The sequence below is a fragment of the Corapipo altera genome, unplaced genomic scaffold (genome assembly GCF_003945725.1).
Source record: "Corapipo altera isolate COAL_440 unplaced genomic scaffold, ASM394572v1 180, whole genome shotgun sequence".
NCBI lineage: Eukaryota > Metazoa > Chordata > Aves > Passeriformes > Pipridae > Corapipo > Corapipo altera.
Window position 1 is genome coordinate 4940493 of NW_020884915.1, and position 18409 is coordinate 4958901.

The 18409-nt window shown below is 45.7% G+C and overlaps 1 protein-coding gene across 8 annotated transcripts in view; it reads left to right on the plus strand.

Annotated features, from left to right (window-relative positions):
- The first annotated feature begins 798 nt into the window (after positions 1-798).
- The window catches only part of FGFR2 (fibroblast growth factor receptor 2), an 82991-nt gene continuing 65380 nt past the window's right edge, over positions 799-18409 (plus strand). For 3 of the 8 annotated variants that reach the window (XM_027655208.1, XM_027655209.1, XM_027655210.1), the window contains exons 1-2: positions 3331-3350; positions 5558-5814. In XM_027655208.1, coding sequence (XP_027511009.1) covers positions 5640-5814 — 175 coding nt within the window. In that variant the 5' untranslated portion in view covers positions 3331-3350; positions 5558-5639. Of the gene's footprint in view, positions 1242-1619; positions 1728-3327; positions 3351-5557; positions 5815-18409 lie in introns of those variants that run through there. The other 5 variants (XM_027655206.1, XM_027655207.1, XM_027655211.1 and 2 more) reach the window with 5 other exon arrangements.

Below are 18409 nucleotides of genomic sequence, written 5' to 3' on the forward strand. Positions count from 1 at the left end.
GAATTTTGAATACACGTATTATGCAGTTTTAAATCTGTGTGTCCAGGTAAATGATGTTTACCTAACTTTTCGACAACTTTTCCCGTTTGGGCACCACACAGACAGTTATTAAAGGTGCACTGTCAGATAAATTCACAGGGCAGTTGGAATCGGGTTTTGGACTGAGAGGCTCCTGAGGGTGATTTTCGGAGCGGACGTTATCCAGCCATCCTCTAGAGCTGGAATCGGCCACAGGCCAGCCAGAAACACTTCAGGAGAGGTTTCGGGGAAGGCTGTTGAGCTGGTACCATTTTAGTGTGAGGATGCAGACGCTGCCCAGTGCCGGACTGTCGGAGCCACAGCCCGGGCTCAACCACTCCGGCGGGACGTGCCGCGCTCCCCGTCTTTTCTTTCCAACCCACTGGAAAACTCTCGAGTGGAGCGACCGTGCGGGAGCCGCGCTCCCCTCCAGCCCTGCGGTCCCTGCGGGATGCGCTGCCCCGCTCCCCGGGGGAGCAGCGGCCGGAGCGGGGGGTTCCCTGCTCCCCTCCTGCCCCTCCTCGGTGCCGCTGAGCCCCCCGTGTCCCCGCCTGGGCGGCACCGGCGACCCCTGCGTGGGGTATCCGCGACCCCCGGGCGGGGTGCGGGCTTGGGAGAGGAGCCGAGCCCGCACCTCCCCGGGCCGGGCGGGCGAGTGCGGGGGAAGGGGCTCGGCGGCGATTGGCAGAGCCCGGCAGCGCCGTCCAGGAAACGGCTCGGGTTGCAGCGGGGGGAGTGACCGGGGGAGGAGGAAGGAGCCGGAGGAGTGCGCCGAGAGGGGGAAAGGGGGGGAGAGTGAGCCCACCTCCCACCCGAGGGAGCTGTCGGCGTGACAAAGCTGCGGCGGCTCGGGGCGGGCGGCTGGATGGAGCGGAGCGGGACCCGCGGCGCGGAGCTCGGCGATGCCCGCGCGGGGGAGGAGGCGGCTGCTGGCGCCGGGCACGGCGGGCTCGCCCCTCTGAGGCGGTAGCCGCTGCGGCCGAGTGAGGGGACGGGACGGGACGGGGCGCCGGGCCGGCTCCTGCCTCGCCTCGCCGCCCTCCTGCCTCCCTCATCCCGCGGGGGATGCGCCCCGCTGCGCCGCTGCGGGATCGCCAGCCGGGGCCGCCCGACGAGTGACCGCGGCCGCGAAGGAGTTTTCCCCCCCGTCCCGGGAGCCGCCGCTCGGCACCGAGCCCCAGCCCCGCGGAGCCGACCCTGCCCGCCCAGCGCTCCCGCCGCAGGTAAGGGCAGCGCCGCGCCGGGGGAAGGTGCAGCCCCGGCGAGGCAGAGGAGGAGGGCTGGGGGTCCCGCCGCTCTCTCGGCGCCCTGTGCCCGCAGCAGCGCTCGGACGGCTGGAGCGGGGCCTCGCTCCTGGTGCCCGCCGGCCTCGGGCAGGGATGTGCCCGTGCGGGGCTCGGGGGTCCCCGGGGCGGGATGTGCCCGTGCGGGGCTCGGGGCTCCCGGGGCGGGCGGTCCCGGGGCGGGACTCGGCTGTCCCCGGGGCTCGGGGGTCCCCGGGCGGGCTGTGCCGGTGCGGGGCTCCGTTCCCCCGGCGGGGCTGCGGGTGGGTTTGTCCGTCACTTGGTCGCCACTGCGGTGCGCGGGGAAGCCCGAGCAGCACCGCTGTTTCCCTGCCTTCCCTCTGCCCGTTCCCGCTGGGGGCACGGGTGTCTCTGGGGATGGTTCCAGCGGTGACAGCAGGACGGGCAGCAGGGGCTGAGAAAGAGGTACCACCCGGGGCAGCCCGTCCTCGTCCCCGGTGCTGCGGGGCCACGGGGCAGAACCGCCCCGCCTGAGAAAAGGGGGGAGAGAAACCTTCAATGAAATATATATTTAAATGCAAAACGGCCCCTTCAAACTGGGACTCATTATGCGTTTGGTGTGAAACGCTATCAACATTTAAAACTTCATTGTCTCCTTTGTACCAAATCCCTGTAAATCTTCCACTAGCCTTTTCTCATTTTCATCTGAAAAGCCTGTTTGGGCTGAATAGACAGCAATCAGCAGCCTCTGGACTTCTCTCTCTCTCTCTGGAATGTCAATTAAAATGCAGATTTCCACCCCCCCCATCTCTTGGTGGCAAAAGACTTGAGAAAAACAGGATAGTAGTCCTGGAAAGCAAATGAAAGAAGTTCAAACAATGAAAAAGTACTGAAGCTGCCAGCCGGTTCCCATTAGTCCTCCAGAATTAATGTTTAATAGCTGTGATGCGCAGATTTACTCGGAGACTGAACTATGATGAAGAGTCCTGTTAGATATATATGTGCGTGTATATATATATATATATTTATGGTCTTGTGTATTTCTATCAGTTTCTGTCTATACACGATTCCCGTGTCAGTAGTATTGTGTGTACGGTGTATGTGTGAAGCTTTAAAGTTTTGTCTACCTTGATTTTTTTGATGAAGCTGTTGGGCTTTACAGGGCACTTGAGGTTTCTTTGTGGAGGGAAGGTCCATATTTCATTCAGATTTTGCTATTCCCTGCCTAACAGGGAAAGATGCTGAGAAGTTATACGGAAAGCAATGTATTGATTTGGTTAACATACTCTACAAATTGTGCTCTCCCTGGGGAGTGATAAACATCTTACAAACAACAATGGAAGTAGATTAAAAAGAACACTGAGCATTGAATTTAATTAATGCCACTGCTGAACAAGTACTACTTGTTTGTGTGTGCGAGTGTGTTTAAGCTGAAGTACAGCTTGGAGGAATTTGGTTGGGCTCCCAAACCAGTCTGCTTTCCCATGCTTGTCAGTTTGGCAAAGAAAATTTGGGCAGGTATGTGACGAGGTGAAAATTGAGTTGATGAGCGAGTGGCAAGGAGAGCCATCAATCATTGGGGGCTGACAACTCCTCCCCAAAGTGTAGGCTGAGAAGAGAGACAGAGTTCCCTTTCAAGGGGAAAAATAAACACTACGTGTGGCTTTCACTGAGTCTGAGACTCCAGGAGGGATTATGGTATTGTAGTCAGGAAGCCAGAATTGTGGAGGCCAAAAAGCATGCTGGGGCTGTGTTCCAAACATTGAGATAGAGGTACATAATTATCCAGCACAGGAGGTCTTTCCAGAGACTCGTCCCCCAGCAACTGTGGCAATTAAACTATGAGAAGAATTTGGATTTTCATCTTCGTCGGACTTCATTCCTTTTGGGAAAGGGCAGTCCTCGAACCCTGGTCACTGCTGTGGTGGTAGAAAGTGGCTTGGCTCCATGGATGGGTCCAGAGCTCTGATTTTTGCTTTACTGCACCTTTGCAAGCTGCGATTTTGAGTGTTCTGCTGCCCTGTGGATGAAGAGTCCCCTCTTTCTGCTGGCAGATGTTCAGGTGCAGAAGCCAGCAAAAATCTTCAGGTGAGGAGACGCGTGGCCAAGTAGGCTTGTGCTGCACTTCAGGATTTAGGATGAGGGTAGGAACCATAAACATGCTTTCAGTGGCATTTTGTGTAGTCTGAAAATCTGAAACAGCAGAAATCTCGGTGGAACTAAAGCTATTGGAGTCTAGAATATATGCTTGCATTCTGGTACGTTTTCTTTTTGCAAAATTATGATTGAATTTTGCGTTTATAGGCATAGTCTTTTAAGCAGAGTTTACAGGATGATGTATGGAAATTAAATCAGCATTACATCCAGCCTGTTAATTAGGGGTTTCTACCCACTTTACAGCTGCGTAAACTGAGCTGCAGAGCCGTGGCTGCCAGACGGGTGGGGCGGGAGGTTGAGCTGGGTGGCAGCATCCAGTGGGGCTGCTCTGCTCCTTCCCCAGGCACAGACCCGTCCCAGAGACAGAGCTCCCTTCAGCTCTACACCTGCTCTGTGCTTATTTAGAGAAGGGCTCGGCAAGCTCTTTGCAAATGTTTATGCAGTGGTCTGGTGGTGTTTTCACTGGTGATTTAATAGTAGTTGCTAGCTTGTGGTCTGAGATGCTCGTTCTGTGCTAAAATCTCCCAAAGCAGGGAGGGAGCTTTGAGGTGATACCAGCTGAGGTGAAAAAAGCTTGCCCTGAAGTATCAGGGATTCACCTGGAATACCGTGTATTAATTATTTTCCCCAGGTGCCTTATTTTTGTCATCTAAAATCTGTTACTGCTGACTCCAGAAGTTACTTTATATAGTACCCAAGATAAAAGATGCCTCAACAGCACTCCTGTCCTTAGCACTGTGGGCTTCGTATGTAGCAGGTAGCAAAAGACTAATAAAATCTGAATCAACTATTTAATGGTTGGCTTTTTAAGGGGAGAATATTTGTCCCTGTTTCTATATGCTGAGATACCATACCATCCAAATGACAGGGAGTTTGGAGAAGTTTGACTTTATCTCTGCATTCCCTGCCTTTTTAAATCCTTAAGCGTGAGGTTGGGAGGGAAAAAGAGGTTTTCTGTTATTTTTCCTTTCAAGCCAAGTGCTCTCTAAGTTTCAGTTGGGTTTCATCACATCTAAGATGAATCATTGACCAGATGAGAGCAATTGCTGCAGTTACTTGTTTTATCCATCTACTGAGCTTTACCATCTTTTATTTTTGAAGCGGAAAATCGGGTCTAATTTTCTAGTTGAGCTGTTAAATCACCCTGTGAGGAGGATGCTCTTCTGACCCTCACCTGGCATCTGAGTCTGGTGGCAACAGGGTCCCCTGAAGGGAGTGCCAGATACTTTTCTGCCACTTCTCTCTCCCATCAGCCCATGCCTGGGTTACCAGTTGACTCCATTAATTGAAATTAGTTTTGCTGTGAATAAAACAGACTGTTGAAAAATATATATATCAATAAGCATCATTGAGAGAGGGAGAAAAGAAGTGTTTGTCCACACAGCTTGGCATGTGTGGATGGAAAATGATGCTGGGCAGGTCTCCCATGAAACTGCAATCTGTACCATACTTCATACAGATATTAATTGCCTGTAATGTGGTGCAGTGAACCAGTGTGACTGCAAAGATAAGAGCCTTTCACTTGTTTGGGACTCTCAAGCTTTAAAAGGACACTGAACGAAGTCAGGAGAAGGTACATCCATAGGGGAGCTGGAAGTCCTGTGGTGAAATAAAGTTTTACAGATTTTCCAGGTCTAAGGAGTATATTTTTCAACTGTTTTTCTTGTGGAAAATTACCGAATTCCTGTAAATTCAGCTGGCTGCAAAACTGCCTAGGTGAAGGAATGAAAAACAAGGCAAACTTACATAAACCTTCAAACAATAACAAGAACATAATTTGTATAATTGTGGTAATTTTGTAGCATTACAGGTTATGTGCCTGCACATGTGTGCGCCTCTCGTTTTTTTAAAACCTGTATGTTTTTCTGTCAGTAAAATAGCTCTCTAAATATGTGCTGAGAAGTGATTTTGTGAAAACAAGGAGGACTTGGTTACGCCTCAGGTGATGATGGAAACTGCTAACAGAAGATGAAAAGTCACTCACTTTTCACATATTCTTGAAGCTGGAAAACTATTTTTCCCGTCCTCCTCCTCCCCTCCCTCTCACCTCAGCTCTCTGTTCGAGGCTTTATGAAGTTTTTTGGTCTGTGTTGTGAGATGTTTCTGCTGACAGTGTGAAATGTCTCTCCTCCCCACAGCAGCCGCCGTTGTTCCAAGGGAGGAGGCACTACCCTGGCCGAAGGCACGGCTTTCTCTCCATGCTTCTCTAGAGGTGCTCAGATGGGATTAAAGTCCACATGGAGATATGGAAATGGACCAAGAATTTACTCTAAAAAGATGGTCAGCTGGGATTCAGGTTGCCTTATCTGCCTGGTGGTGGTCACCATGGTTGGACTTTGCTTGGCTCGACCTTCATTTAATTTAGTTGTTGAAGACACCACGGTGGAACCCGAAGGTAAATCACTCTAGAATCCTTAATTCTTTAAAAGGAGTTAATTTTAAATGCTTGAACATTGAAACAGAAGTCAACATCATCTGTGCTTGGGTAAATCCAAGGCAAGTAACAGATGAGCCCTCGAGAGTCGTGGTTTTTGACTCTCCCTTCTCTCACATGGGCTGTGTTTGTACAAGCACTCGTTTGTTTGTTCTTTTATGCAAGCAGGTGGTGTCAGTGATTTCACTTGGGACTGTCATCACGTTGTATAATCAAAGTGTATGGCTGGAGGTTTTCAGGAATGGGTCTTTAAGGAAACCAGCCTGTTGCACTTCCATACGTGTTCTGTGTTGCTGCCTCGAGGAACGAAGCGGATGAGTGGCTGCGTGTCTGTGTCATTGTCTTCACCTGAGAAGTCTAAAGAACTTAGTTTTTAATCGTGTGGCCTGAGTTTTGCCAGGCACTCTGCAGAAATGCAGCTTTGGTGGTGTCTGCCCTTAGAACAGATTTCTCTCTCGCTGTTCATATCCAAGCACTGTCGGTGCCATGTGTGGATTGCAAGTCCTGAAAGTGTAAATGCTGAGATCTGAATAGCAAGGGCTTGAGTTTGTTACTGTCAAAGGCTAATTGAGACCTTCACGTTGGAAGAGGTGTTTGGATAAAATCTCCTGTTTTGAGTCTGCACCTGTTGGTATGGTCTTCTAGGTTGATCTGTTCCTCAAGCTTTACAAAGTGGTTTTCTCTTCTGAAGGGCTAGGGAAGGGCTGCTTTTTTACTGTCGTGAGCTGATTGTGTCTAAGAATGTTTTTTCTGGTGTTGTGCTGCATCTTTGCTGCTCTCTGAGCACCTGGGGGGGAGCAAGTGAGGCTTCTTTCATAAGGTTATATCTATCTTTTGGGAAGTGATTACAGTTCTAATAACTCTCCAGCTGATATAGTGGTCTATAGAGCATTTCTGGTCTGACAAGCTTGCTGGAGAGAATTTGACCTTTACATGTTCTACTGCTCATGTCCACGAATACAGCTTTGTTTTAATTTAATATATTTTCACACAAAACTTACTTGTTTCTATCCACTGCCTCTAAAAATAGGCATCACCAGCTAACACATTTTTGGAGACCGTTCCAAGTACATTTTTATTGATGGCAGGGGATGAACTATTTAGAGATGATGAGCCCTCTTCCCTAGCAAGCATTCCTGAAAAAAACTCATAAAGTATAGCAATACTGTCATCTGTCAACCATGGAGATTGTTGATAGCAAAGATTTTTTTTTTTTTTTTCCTTTTGAAGGTAACTTGAGAATTAAAAAAAAAAAAAAGCCCAACTCTCACCACCACTTGCTGTATGATTTGCTAATTGAACATCTGGTGCCTTTTTGGCTTTTCAGGGGAATGACAAAATCATGAATAATTCTGGTTTCAGACTAGCTTTGTAGTGAGGTCCCCTAGTTTTAGGGTTAAGTTAGAAAGAATGTGATTGCAGAATTGGTGGAGTATTTTATGGCAAGAAGAGTAATATTTTTTGAATGATGCCTGATAATTTTTCAACTCTTCAGTGAAAGAATAGATTTTACTGTCTTAGCCCATTTTAAAAATATATGTTTCTTCCACAGTGAATATGGAGGGGGTGGACTCTGGGTTTTATCAAAGAGTAAATTGTTAAAAGGGATTTAAAGCTTCTTCCCTGGGCAGGAATGTTACTGACATGAAACAATTTTAGACGTGAGAACCCAAATCATTACCAGAAATAAGAAAAAAAAGTCAGAAAGCACTTCTAAGTTAATGGCATAATAAGAGCTTTTATGCTGCAGAATACAGGGAATTGTGTGGGATTTTATATCTGAGATTTGGGAAATAAAACCTCCTTTATGTGCTTTGTTAAACCCCTTTTAAAAAAATCAAAACAAAACCAAGTTTTTACACAATCACCTTCTCTAGGTTCTATCACTGCCACCCACAAGCTCTTCAAGCCAAAACTAAAAAAAAAACCCCTTCAAATAATCTCTTCAAAGACAAAGCAGACTTCTCTTTTAGTTTAGTAAATGCCAAAACATTTTGGCCACAGCTAATCTGGGGGGTCAGGTGCTCCAATAATGTAAATTTTCAGTGGGGCTGCTGACTATGCAGTCATTAGAGCTATGACATTTCATGCCAACTGAGAAGGTCAGCAGGGCCATGACCTTTGGTGACACATGTTGATCTGTTCCTGAGTCTTCCTTTTTTTTTTTTTCTTTTTTTAGTATGTTAGATGCTTTTATTGTTATTGTTTATTGTCTTAGGGACTCAGAATATTGGAAAGGCTGTTTGCAACGTTAACAAGAATTGTAATGGTGGCTTTTAGTTCCTTAGGTTGTAACAGAGAATATGCCTTTTCTCAGCTAAACATAAGTTTAGGGATATTTGCAATCATTTTCTTCAGAGTCTCTGGTTAAGTATGTGTTTTATTATAAGCAGTATTTATCTAATAGAGCAATCAGCTGCATGGATAAGTGCAGGACGTGTGCAAGATGTTGTCATGCATCAAGGTACTTTTGGTTATATTCATTCAATCTTGAATAGATAAATATCCATCTGTGACCACTGGATATCACTCTGGTCCATTTGAAGGCATTGACACTGAGAATGGCACACTGAGCCACTGTGACTGATAATGTTGGTGTTGGTATCCTGGGTGCTCACTGAGGGCTGGACCCTGGGTGTGGTGGGTCTCAGTGTGGTGCTTTTTTCCTTCAGCAGAGGTGGTAAAACCCTAGGCTGTTCCTCAGTGTGAGCAGAAGCAGGACCTGTAGGAGTTAGTGTGGGCACTGTCAGCCGTCAAACTGTGTCTTGCATCACCTGTTTACATATATGTTTTTTGTCCTGGGGAGCATAAAGACTTTCTGCTTTTAAAACTTAGACATAAATCCACCTCAGTGTGTACAAAGGAGCCATTCTGTGTGTCTCTGTGTGTGCCCAGGCTGTGGGGACCTTTGATGATAGCCAGCATTTCACAAGGGCTCTGACCGCACACATAGGCTGAAGGGTTACTTTGTGAACTGAATAATTAGTTTAGACATATATTTGATAAATAGCAAGCTCTCCCTTGACCTTCCCTTGCCCAGGCTGTGTGTTATCGTTCTGCTGGGGAGCTAATTTGGTCTCTTCCCCCCCCCCCCACGTGCAGTGCCTTGACACTGTCCTTGGAGCACCCACTTGGTGGAGTGACATTGTGTTTCGGTTCTTTTAATTTAGGTCATATTTCAGAAGATTAATTTAAGCTTTCCATAAGGCTATTTCCGTGTCCTGTGAAAAACACGATGGTTCAAAATGGCCTTAAATTTGTATTTTGGAGCAGTGGGGAAGGAGAGAGAGACCTCCTTTAGTGGGTGACAGAGTGTTTATGGTGGGGTCCAAAGCGAGTAACAACTTGTCATTTGGGTTTTGACTTGCTCACAGGCATTTTCTGGCTTTAAACAACATACAAATATAAGCACATTCAACGCAGTAGCTTCCTTTTTGTAAAAATGCTGGATAATGTGAGCAAAATACCTTAATTTTTGTAAAATGTTTGCAGTGCTTAAAGATGAACGTCACCTGTGGCCGCAGTGGTCAGCACAGTCCACTTGGAGATCCCTTTTAGCCACTGTGAGCTGCCTGGATGAGGGTGTGGGATTTTAGGAGTGGGCAGGGCTGCAGCATCTGGAGGAGGGATGTGGTGATGGGATGTCCCCTGTCCCATGAGCAGCAGGGTGCTCTCCATCCTGGGGTGCCCCTGTGGGTCCTCTCCAGCCAGTGCCACCCTGCTGACAGGTGGCCCTACACAGCCATCATCTTCCATGGACAGAGGCAGTGTAGAAGCACCAGGATGCTGCTTCCAATTTGGTAGGAAAAATAAAGCAAATAGTTCACTCAGGGTTTCCTTGTTACTGTTGTGTTTTGGCTTTTTTTTTTTTTTTTTTAACAAGAACAGCGGCTTTGATATCTGCAAGTCAAATTAACAATTAAAGCCAACTCTTGATTTAGCTAATCAGTTTTATCTTTTGACTTTATTTTACTTTTAATTTCATTTTAAGGAAGGGCAATTATCAAAGCCCATTAGGGAGGAATGTGACATCCCCACAGCTTCGGGTGAGGGCTGGATGCCCTTTCAGGGATCTGGTTCAGTAAGTTATTTGGCCCAGTACAGGATTTGCCAGCTGAGGTTCTGGGGAGTCGTACAAGCAACCGGATTAAATCAGTCTTAATGTGTCCATTCTGTGTTTAAAATATGCAGCGCTTTAGCAGGGCCATGGTCTTGAGCTGCAAACTAATTGGGCATGGGTAGGGTTGTTATTTACAGTCTGTGTTGATGAGACACTGGGAGCTGGTGTGTTGGTGTGGCTACTACTTCGCAGAGGAGCAGAAATAATTGCATGTTTTGTGTTTATCTGCCATACAGTCACAGCTTTTTGAAGGGGTGCAAAAATTATTAACTTTTAGCAATTTGATTCCTTTAGTGATTTTTTTTTTGATTTCTTTTTTTTGAGCCAGAAGATTTTCAAAGATGCTGAGTTGTGATGGGTTTTTTTTATCCTTTTTTTTGTTTTTTAAACCACTTTTATAGATAAAACCCCAAACCAACGGCTGACTCCAACCAGTGCATAGTTTCCTAATTTTAAAATAGTTCTTCCTTGGCAGAGAACTTGCCACAAGTTTCAGGCCATAGTAACTTTTTTTTTTTTATAGACAAGTTACAAACCTTTGAAAGCAGAATTTGCCATGAAAATGCTGACATTTCCACTTATGCAAGGTTGTGTGCTCATGAGATGATGGGCAATAGTCCATAGTGATGTTTTAATAACATAACACAGCTCTTAGTGAGTATATTTCTATATCCAACTCCCCAGCTTCAGTAGAAATGATCACTTGGCTTTAAACAAAAACATTCAAAGATCAGTATTTTCTTAGAATTAATATTTAGTTTAGGATCAGATGGGAATGCAGGAAAAATAGTTAACTATCCATTTTTCTGTTGGAAGCATCAGATTTTTAAGTGTTAAACATTTTGAGAGTCCTCAAGGTTGAAGCTTTACAGTGGAACAGAGACTTTGTTCAAAACAACGCTCCCGAGCAGTATAAATCCATGTTTTTAGAAGAACCATCACCCACTTAAGCAAGTTACATCTTGTCTACTTGTAATAGCACACCTGGTTTGACTAGAAGAGAAAATTTATTTCAGCGTAGTTAAAGAAGTGCAAAATTCAGGCTGAAAAGACTCCAAAACACGAAATGATGAGAGATGCAGAGTTTTGCACCAGTGTGACTGAGGGTTTGGTTCCCCAGTGGCAGTGGGACATGCTGTGCTCCTCCATCCCAGCTGGACAAGTGGGAGCATCCTCTGCAGAGTTGTCAGGACATGCTGCTTGTTTTACTGGTGGTGGTGGGAAACGGGCAATGCTTGGTTTGACATGGCGCCTGCCAGTGTAAAATCATCCTCACAGCAATTTGGGAACTGATTTGAAAGTCAGACCTTTGAGTTCTGGTTCAGCACATTGCAATGTGTGCCTGTAGTGGTTCCTGGGAGTTTTTGGCACAGCGTGCTGCCCGAATCAGAGATGCCGTCTTGTAGTACCGGGGACTAAACTGACTCCTGAGCTGATTGAAAGAGAAGTTGGAGCAACTTTGTAGGAGTCGAATCTTAAATAAAGACCAGATTTTCAAGAGAGCAGCAGCCAACAGCTCCTGTTGTAATTACGAAACGTGCGCTGGGAGTGCTGAGCTGTTCTGGAAGTTTGGCCCTTCGGGTTTCAATCGCAGTCGAGAGCGTCAGCAAATCTGCGTTGGCATTTGCTCCTTGGGGACTGTGCTTCCCAACAAGGGTAGTTGCAAAACAAGATGTTCAGTAAGAGGAGTGGATTTTTTTAATGTGGATTTTTTTTTTTTTTTACTTTTAAAACCAGCTTATAATTCATAAACCAATTAAATACGTCTCCAGGTTGTCCTTTTCTGTCTCTTAATTATCACTCCTGGTTTTCTTGTGCTGTTTTGCTTGGTTGGTTTGGTTGGTTTTGTTTCCAAAAAACCTTTTTTATTTTTTTATTTTTTTTTTTTTAGGAGTTTGTTTTTCCTGGACTTCTGAGTACTAGAGTAGTCAGCACCTGATATAGGGATGTGTCTTATGGGCTTCACTTTCTGCTGGTTCAGGTTTTTCTGCTGCTTGTCACCACACAAATGGCATTACCTGTATCGATGGAAGGGACAGAAAGCTGAATTCTATGGTGCCGCTTCATGTGCTTGCCATGCTGTTATTGTTTTAATTGTATTTTTGAAGTGACTGTAAGTGAAAGCATTTGGTGAACCTCAGCGAAGCTGAGGAGTTGAGGTCTGACCTACTTTCATTCCCCTCCTCACACGCAGTTGCAAGTTGAGTGTAATTATTGCTTTTCCTCCCCCGCCAAAGAACTGGCTCATCAGTTTGGGACATTACCCTGTGTCTAGCAAAGTGCCTTACAGTACCAAAGCCACAAGAACAGGGAAGGAGGGAAAATTCCTTTGTTCCGAGAGAACAACTTGTGTTCGTGAGGGTTTACTGGAAGGGGCAGTGTGCTGGAGGACTGGAGGGGAGAGAAATGAGGATGAGAAGCTGGCTAGGGAGGAGAAAAATCTATCTTTTCATGAGTTTCTATTTGGAAAGGAGTTTTGTGGCACAGTAGTTATTACCTCAGGCTTTCTCCCAGGGGGCTTGTGGCTGTTTCTGAGTGGGGTTGGGGTGGGATGCTGTGGCTGGGGGTGCCTTGGTGGGCTGCACCCACCAGGGCAAGTCTGCAGGTTAAATTAGGGTTGTATGGACGGAACTTGATCAGAGCACTGCGTGACAACTTGTTTTTCGAGCATAATAAAAAATTGTGGGGTAGAAAAACTCCTTAAGGTTCATGCTGTGCTTCCTTTAGGATGGGCTGTATGGATGGGTGAGCTGCTGGCAGGACCTGCTGCTGGGCAGCAAGGAGAGCCTGCCTTCGTGAGACTGGCTTTGCAAGTTTGTACAGTGCCCTACTCAGTGTCTCAGTGTTGCAATATTTAATTTGTTTCAAGGAAAGTAATATGACTTCTAATTCTGATTGCCACCCAGCAGTTCTTAAAAATAATTTTAAAACTCCAGTTCAGATTTTGAGTTGTGCTTGAGCTTGGTTCTGTTAGACATTGTTTGATCATGGAAAAATAATCCTGTTTAGATACTACAGTGGTGAAGTACCCAGATTTCTCTGATATTGTTTACTCAGCAGGGTAGCACAGGTATTTCAGACGTGCAGGATTAACGTGGAGACTCTCTAATAAATCTGCAGTGAAGCATTGCTTGGTAATAGCCCTTCTTCTAACAATTCAGAAGCGTTTGAACCATCTTCCATTAGTATGGCAAAGTGCCTAGGAGCCACTGCTACCGTCAGGAGTGACAGAGGTGTCTGCAAGTTAAAATTAAGCGTTGTGTAAATGGTTGTGTTCCACCTGGAAGGGCACAGAGCCAGCCTGGCTTTTCACTTTGGGGCTTGTTGTGCTGCTCTTTTTCCCCACTAGAGACTACCCTCCATGTGGAGCTGGACTTAAACAAGTTATGATGCCTTTTGCCTAAATATTGCTAAAAGGCAGCCTGGTATGCCTTGAAGCTTCAAAGTATTTGGAGAATATTCCATGGTTTATGTGTGCTGTGGATAAGACTTTCAAAAGTGCTAAGGGGATGTTTTGGGGATATTGTTTCCAGTGACTTTTTTTTTTCAAATCCTGCTTTAGGAAGTGGGGGAAGATGAATTTCAGGGGAACAGGCAAGATGAGACTTCCAGATGAGCTGCTAAAATTAAGGGGATTTGTATAGTCAAGTAAAAATGGGACTGTGTACAAAAGAAACAACTGCTGACTTGCTTGTAGGGAATCTGAAGAGAAGCTCTCTGCCTCCAGAACTAATACTGCAACATTGAATTGTGCAATTTTTAACCTCACGGTCGTAATTTATTTCTTTTACACGTTGAGCAGTAATAGTCTTGAGTGTGGCCTCTGGCAAACCTGGAAGAAAAAGGTTGTGTTTTTATGTTTGGATTTATGCTATGTTCTGTTATGGTTTTATGTTGCTCTTGAAATGCAAATAAAGAACCTCAAAAAAAGCTACAGATTGGAGTAGATGCAAGAAAATTATAACCCAAGAAAAACCCTTTGCGACCAAATATACGTGCTCATACATTTTCCCAAGGCTGTATATCTTATTATGGAGCCTTTCCTGAGCAGACTATAAGGCTGGGTTGAACAATGGGACTTGGTTAAATTACTCTGCTGGTTGGTTATGTGCAGAATATAGACAAGGAGATTTGAAGTTTTGCTGCTGCTGAAAGAAACAATGAGAAAGTGGTCCTGGTTTTGAATTCTGCTTTTTCGAGAGGGAAGATTAATTTATTTTTTTTTTTTCAGCTTTTCATTTGAGGTTCTGGCAAAAAGTGATACATTTCCCCTTTGTACTGTATAATAGATTACATGAGAACACTCTTCTCTAATGAGTTTGAGGAGTAGGTAATTATTTTTGAGATTGGGTTACATGTGTGTTAGGTTTTTATTGTACTCCCCAGTTCTCTTAATATAGAGACTCTATTACTTTAGGCAGATGGTGGAGTTTGACTTGAACAGAAATAGTCAAGGTTTGGTGCCTGGAACCAGAAGTTCAGATCCTGAAGATGACCTGTAGTTCCTCATCATCCTGATGAAATGATAAAAGGCAGCACAATAATGTCAGGGGGTTTGGTGTGGCCTCTCGGGGTTGGGGATGTTCTTTCCCTCCATGGTTACCCAGTCTCTGTGCAGAAGTCATCCTGGTGCTTTCCTGTTTCTTGCTCTGTCCCATATCTGGAGAGATAAATCCTGTGGTGGCTGCTGTGTAAAGAAGTCTTGGTCCTGTCAGGAGCAGACCATGAAGAACGGGGACAAAAAGGAAGAAATCGCGGGGCAGTTCCCAGCAGCAGGAGGTGGCCTCGCTGGTCTCTCTGCTGTTTACTTTGAACTTGGCATGCTCTGAGTCTTCCCTGGCTTGGCTTCCAGAAGCACAAAGCACACAGCCAAGCCCACGAGCATGTGATACTTGGCATTTTTGACGCGCGTTGCGCGGTTGTGCAGCCATAACTCAACGATCCCATCTGTAAAGGCAGGTAGGAGCAAGCAGGCTACAAGCTGGAGGAATTTTTAATCTCTGCACGAAGCCTTGACAAGTACAATTTCTTTCTCTGAGGAGTCCTCTTCCTTTAACCACAGGGGGGTGAGTGAGACACATCAACCCAACTGCTTGGCAGCCATCAAAGCCAGGCTGAAACAGTTCATGTACCTCACCCTATGTCAACCAACATAACAGGGTCATGAGGTTTGCTCCCACTTATGAGGTTTGCTCCCACTGCCCTCTTCTGCTGAGTGCAGTGGGGGCCATGTGGCTGTAGCCAGGGCTTGGGGGTAGCCACCTCAAGGAGTAGCATTTCTGTAGTTGCTCCTCTGCCAAGGAGCATGACACAAGGCAGATGGATGTAATCACGTGGGGATCATTTTTGGGTGCGTATGCAGAGGGGTTTTTTTTTCTTGGTCAGGGGATCCTGCAAGTGGCAAAATGCTTTGCTGCTCACCAGAACTTTTTATTTTTCTAAGTCTTCAAAGCTTAGGAAAACAAGTTATAGTGCAGTGTAATATTTTCCCTTACCCGTGATGACATTGGCAAGTTATTGCAATTGGAGGAGATTCACTTTTTTTTAATGAGCTTGTTATATGTAGCACTCAATAGGAGTTGACATGATGCTGGAGGTCCAAGCTCTAGCAGGTCAGTGTGGCTGGAAGCTCTACACTTGCTGGAGCACCAGGCATGTGTGATGTGGCAACTTTGTTTTGCAAATGTTCACTTCCAGGGCAAGAGGATTATTCCTGTTCATTAGTTTTTTCTTCTGTCTGGTTTCATCTCTTTGCCCATCACATGACTAGCTCCTTATTCTATAAGGATAACAAGATTAAAGACAATGCCAGGAAAAATTTATTTTGGAGAACCTGGCACTTTGTTTTGTGGAAGTGGCTGCTTTCACAAAGAGAAGCCCAGGAGCTTGTGTTAAAGGAACAGGTGAGGACTTAGAATCTGCCACATGTTGATGTTTGGAGCTATCATGGATAGCTCTTTGATGCTTTGTGTTTGAAGTTTTTCTGCAAAGCCTAAATGTTTTTGATCAGATTTGAACAATTAATGTTCCTATACATGGCAGGGGGGAAATGATTCCTGCTTTTCGTGGCCTTGTTCAGGGAAAAGGGATTTTTAAAAAAAAAAATAAAATCATTTAGTTGTTTAATGTTACAGGAGGAACTGTAGCAATTTGGAAAGTATTTTATCAGAACAGAGACTTCCTGACAGTGCCTGGCGGAGGCAGAGCTGGGCAGAGCTGGCAGCTAATGACGGAAACACAGCACAAATAGGACAGCAGGAATCCAGTGACTTTGGAGCAGCAGATGGAGGACTTGCAAACACTGCTTTGTCCCCCTTTGTGTGAGGAGACGCACTTAGCCTTTGTGGCTTTGGTTTGCTGTTGGCTAATGGAAGATAGTCACCATGGCCAGGAATGACTCTTTGCATTTTTAAACTACTCTTATTATTGGCCTGCCAACGTAAATGAAGGGAGAATCCCACCAGCTTTTACCTGGGAGGTGGGAGGGGAAGGTTGCAGACCTAGCTGGTGATACCTGGGCTGCCTCCTGGAGAGAGCATAAAGCCTTGGGTCTGACTTGGGACCCGCTTGAAATCCCCATTCCATGTTGTTCATCCAGTGTGGTCTTGCTGGACTTCTCCTCAGTGAGAGGAAAGCCGTGAGCAGGGGGTAGGAGCAGCAGGAGCAGTGGTGGTGGTTGGCAGCCTGGCGTTCCCTGTGGGGACATTCAGTTTTGCAAAGAACCTCTTGGATTCTTGACAGGTCAGGTCTGTTGATCCTTCTGGGCACACTGTGGTGAGTGTTTAGTTATTTACTAAAGCCTTTTGAAGCGAAAGTGGCTTGATGGGGTCTGAGGCTTTTGTGTTCTGCAGAGCTGTGTGAGAATCTTTGCTGGGGTTAGCTATTAGCTGATCGTTTAATTATTTGGCTCTGTAACTAAGTAACTAAATGACTTGAGACTTAAGATAAGCAGGTCTTTGTTAACATTTTTATTAAATGGAGAAAAATAATAATAATAATTTGAAACCTAAGGAAGTATAAATCTCTGAGTGACCGAGTCCTGAACAGAAACGTGATTTGGAATACAATCGTTTATCATCATAATCTGAGATAGAGCAGTCAGAGTGTCCCCAGTCCTCTGTTGTGGTCATGGCTTTTATACAAACAGTCTTTACTCCATTTGATGCCTGGATGGCATAAACCATGCTGTGAGACTGCATGAGCAGGCAGAGAAAAAGTTCACAGCTGTTTATTTAACAGCAGCCTGGTTTTCCGTGGCAGTATTGTTCAACAGCTCCACCTATAAAGTTTAAATACGTTGTGTGCACCACTATTACGAATAAGGATGTAGCTGAGAGCAGACAATGGCAGAAGCAACATGCCCTCCTGTGTCCCTCAGCCTTTCAGAATACCCCCAGAAATTTTGCACGTGCAGTTGTTGCTTTTTTTTGGTTTTTTTTAAGGGGTGATAGAAAGGTGTAATTCACATCAGGCAGTGCACCTTTGCAGTAGTAGCTAATGGCATTATTACAGGATTTGCAGGACAACTTGCTTAGAAAGGAATCCTGTACTGCCTTAGAATTGTGGAATGGTTTGGGTTGGAAGGGACCTTTAGAGGACATCTGATCCAACCTCTCTGCACTGAACGGGGACATCTTCAACTGGATGGGATTGCTCAGAGCCCTGTCCAGCCTGGTCTGGGATGTTTCCAGGGATGGGGCATTGTGGGCAACCTCTCTGGGCAACCCATGCCAGTGTTTTACCACCCTCATTGTAAAAAAACCCTTCTTCCTTATATCTAGTTTACAAAGCAAGCAAAGGGCTGGTTCACAGGCTTCTGGTGATGGCTGAGGATCCAGTTCCAAGAGAGAACTCCAAAGAGGGCTGGAGGGGCATGGATGTGATAGCAGATCATCAGGCCTTGCCTGGTGCTGCAGGCTCTGCAGGGCAATCTCTTCCTTTTCCCCACAAGCTATTTTCACTAAGGGAAAGTTCAGGATGCTGCTGAAAACACTGGAGGATGTGTGCAAGTGATGGCTGAGCAAACTCGCAGCCTTATGTCTCCAGGTGTGGAAAGAGGGAAAGAATCCTGTTGTCAGCCTCAGGGGAGCCATTGATTTGGTGGTACAACATGGACATGAGTTCAAAATCTGTCCCTAAATTTCAGAGCAGTGTAAAAATCCTTTTGCAGTCCTGGGGAGAGTTAACTTCGCAGAGCAGGTTGTTTGTGTGCTGCTGGGAATTTTTGAACAGTTTGAAGGGGTTGATTTTCTCTGTGAAGCTGTTGGGTGGACTCGTGCCTCAGAATCCCACCTGTTCTTTGTTTGCTTTTGGGCACCATTTCAAACCCACACTGGAAAAAGTTTATAGGCAAACATTATAAAAAGTGACAGTCTAAGCGCTGCTACATTCTAGTTTGGCAACACAAAGGCTTACCTGAAATAACTCACAATTTCC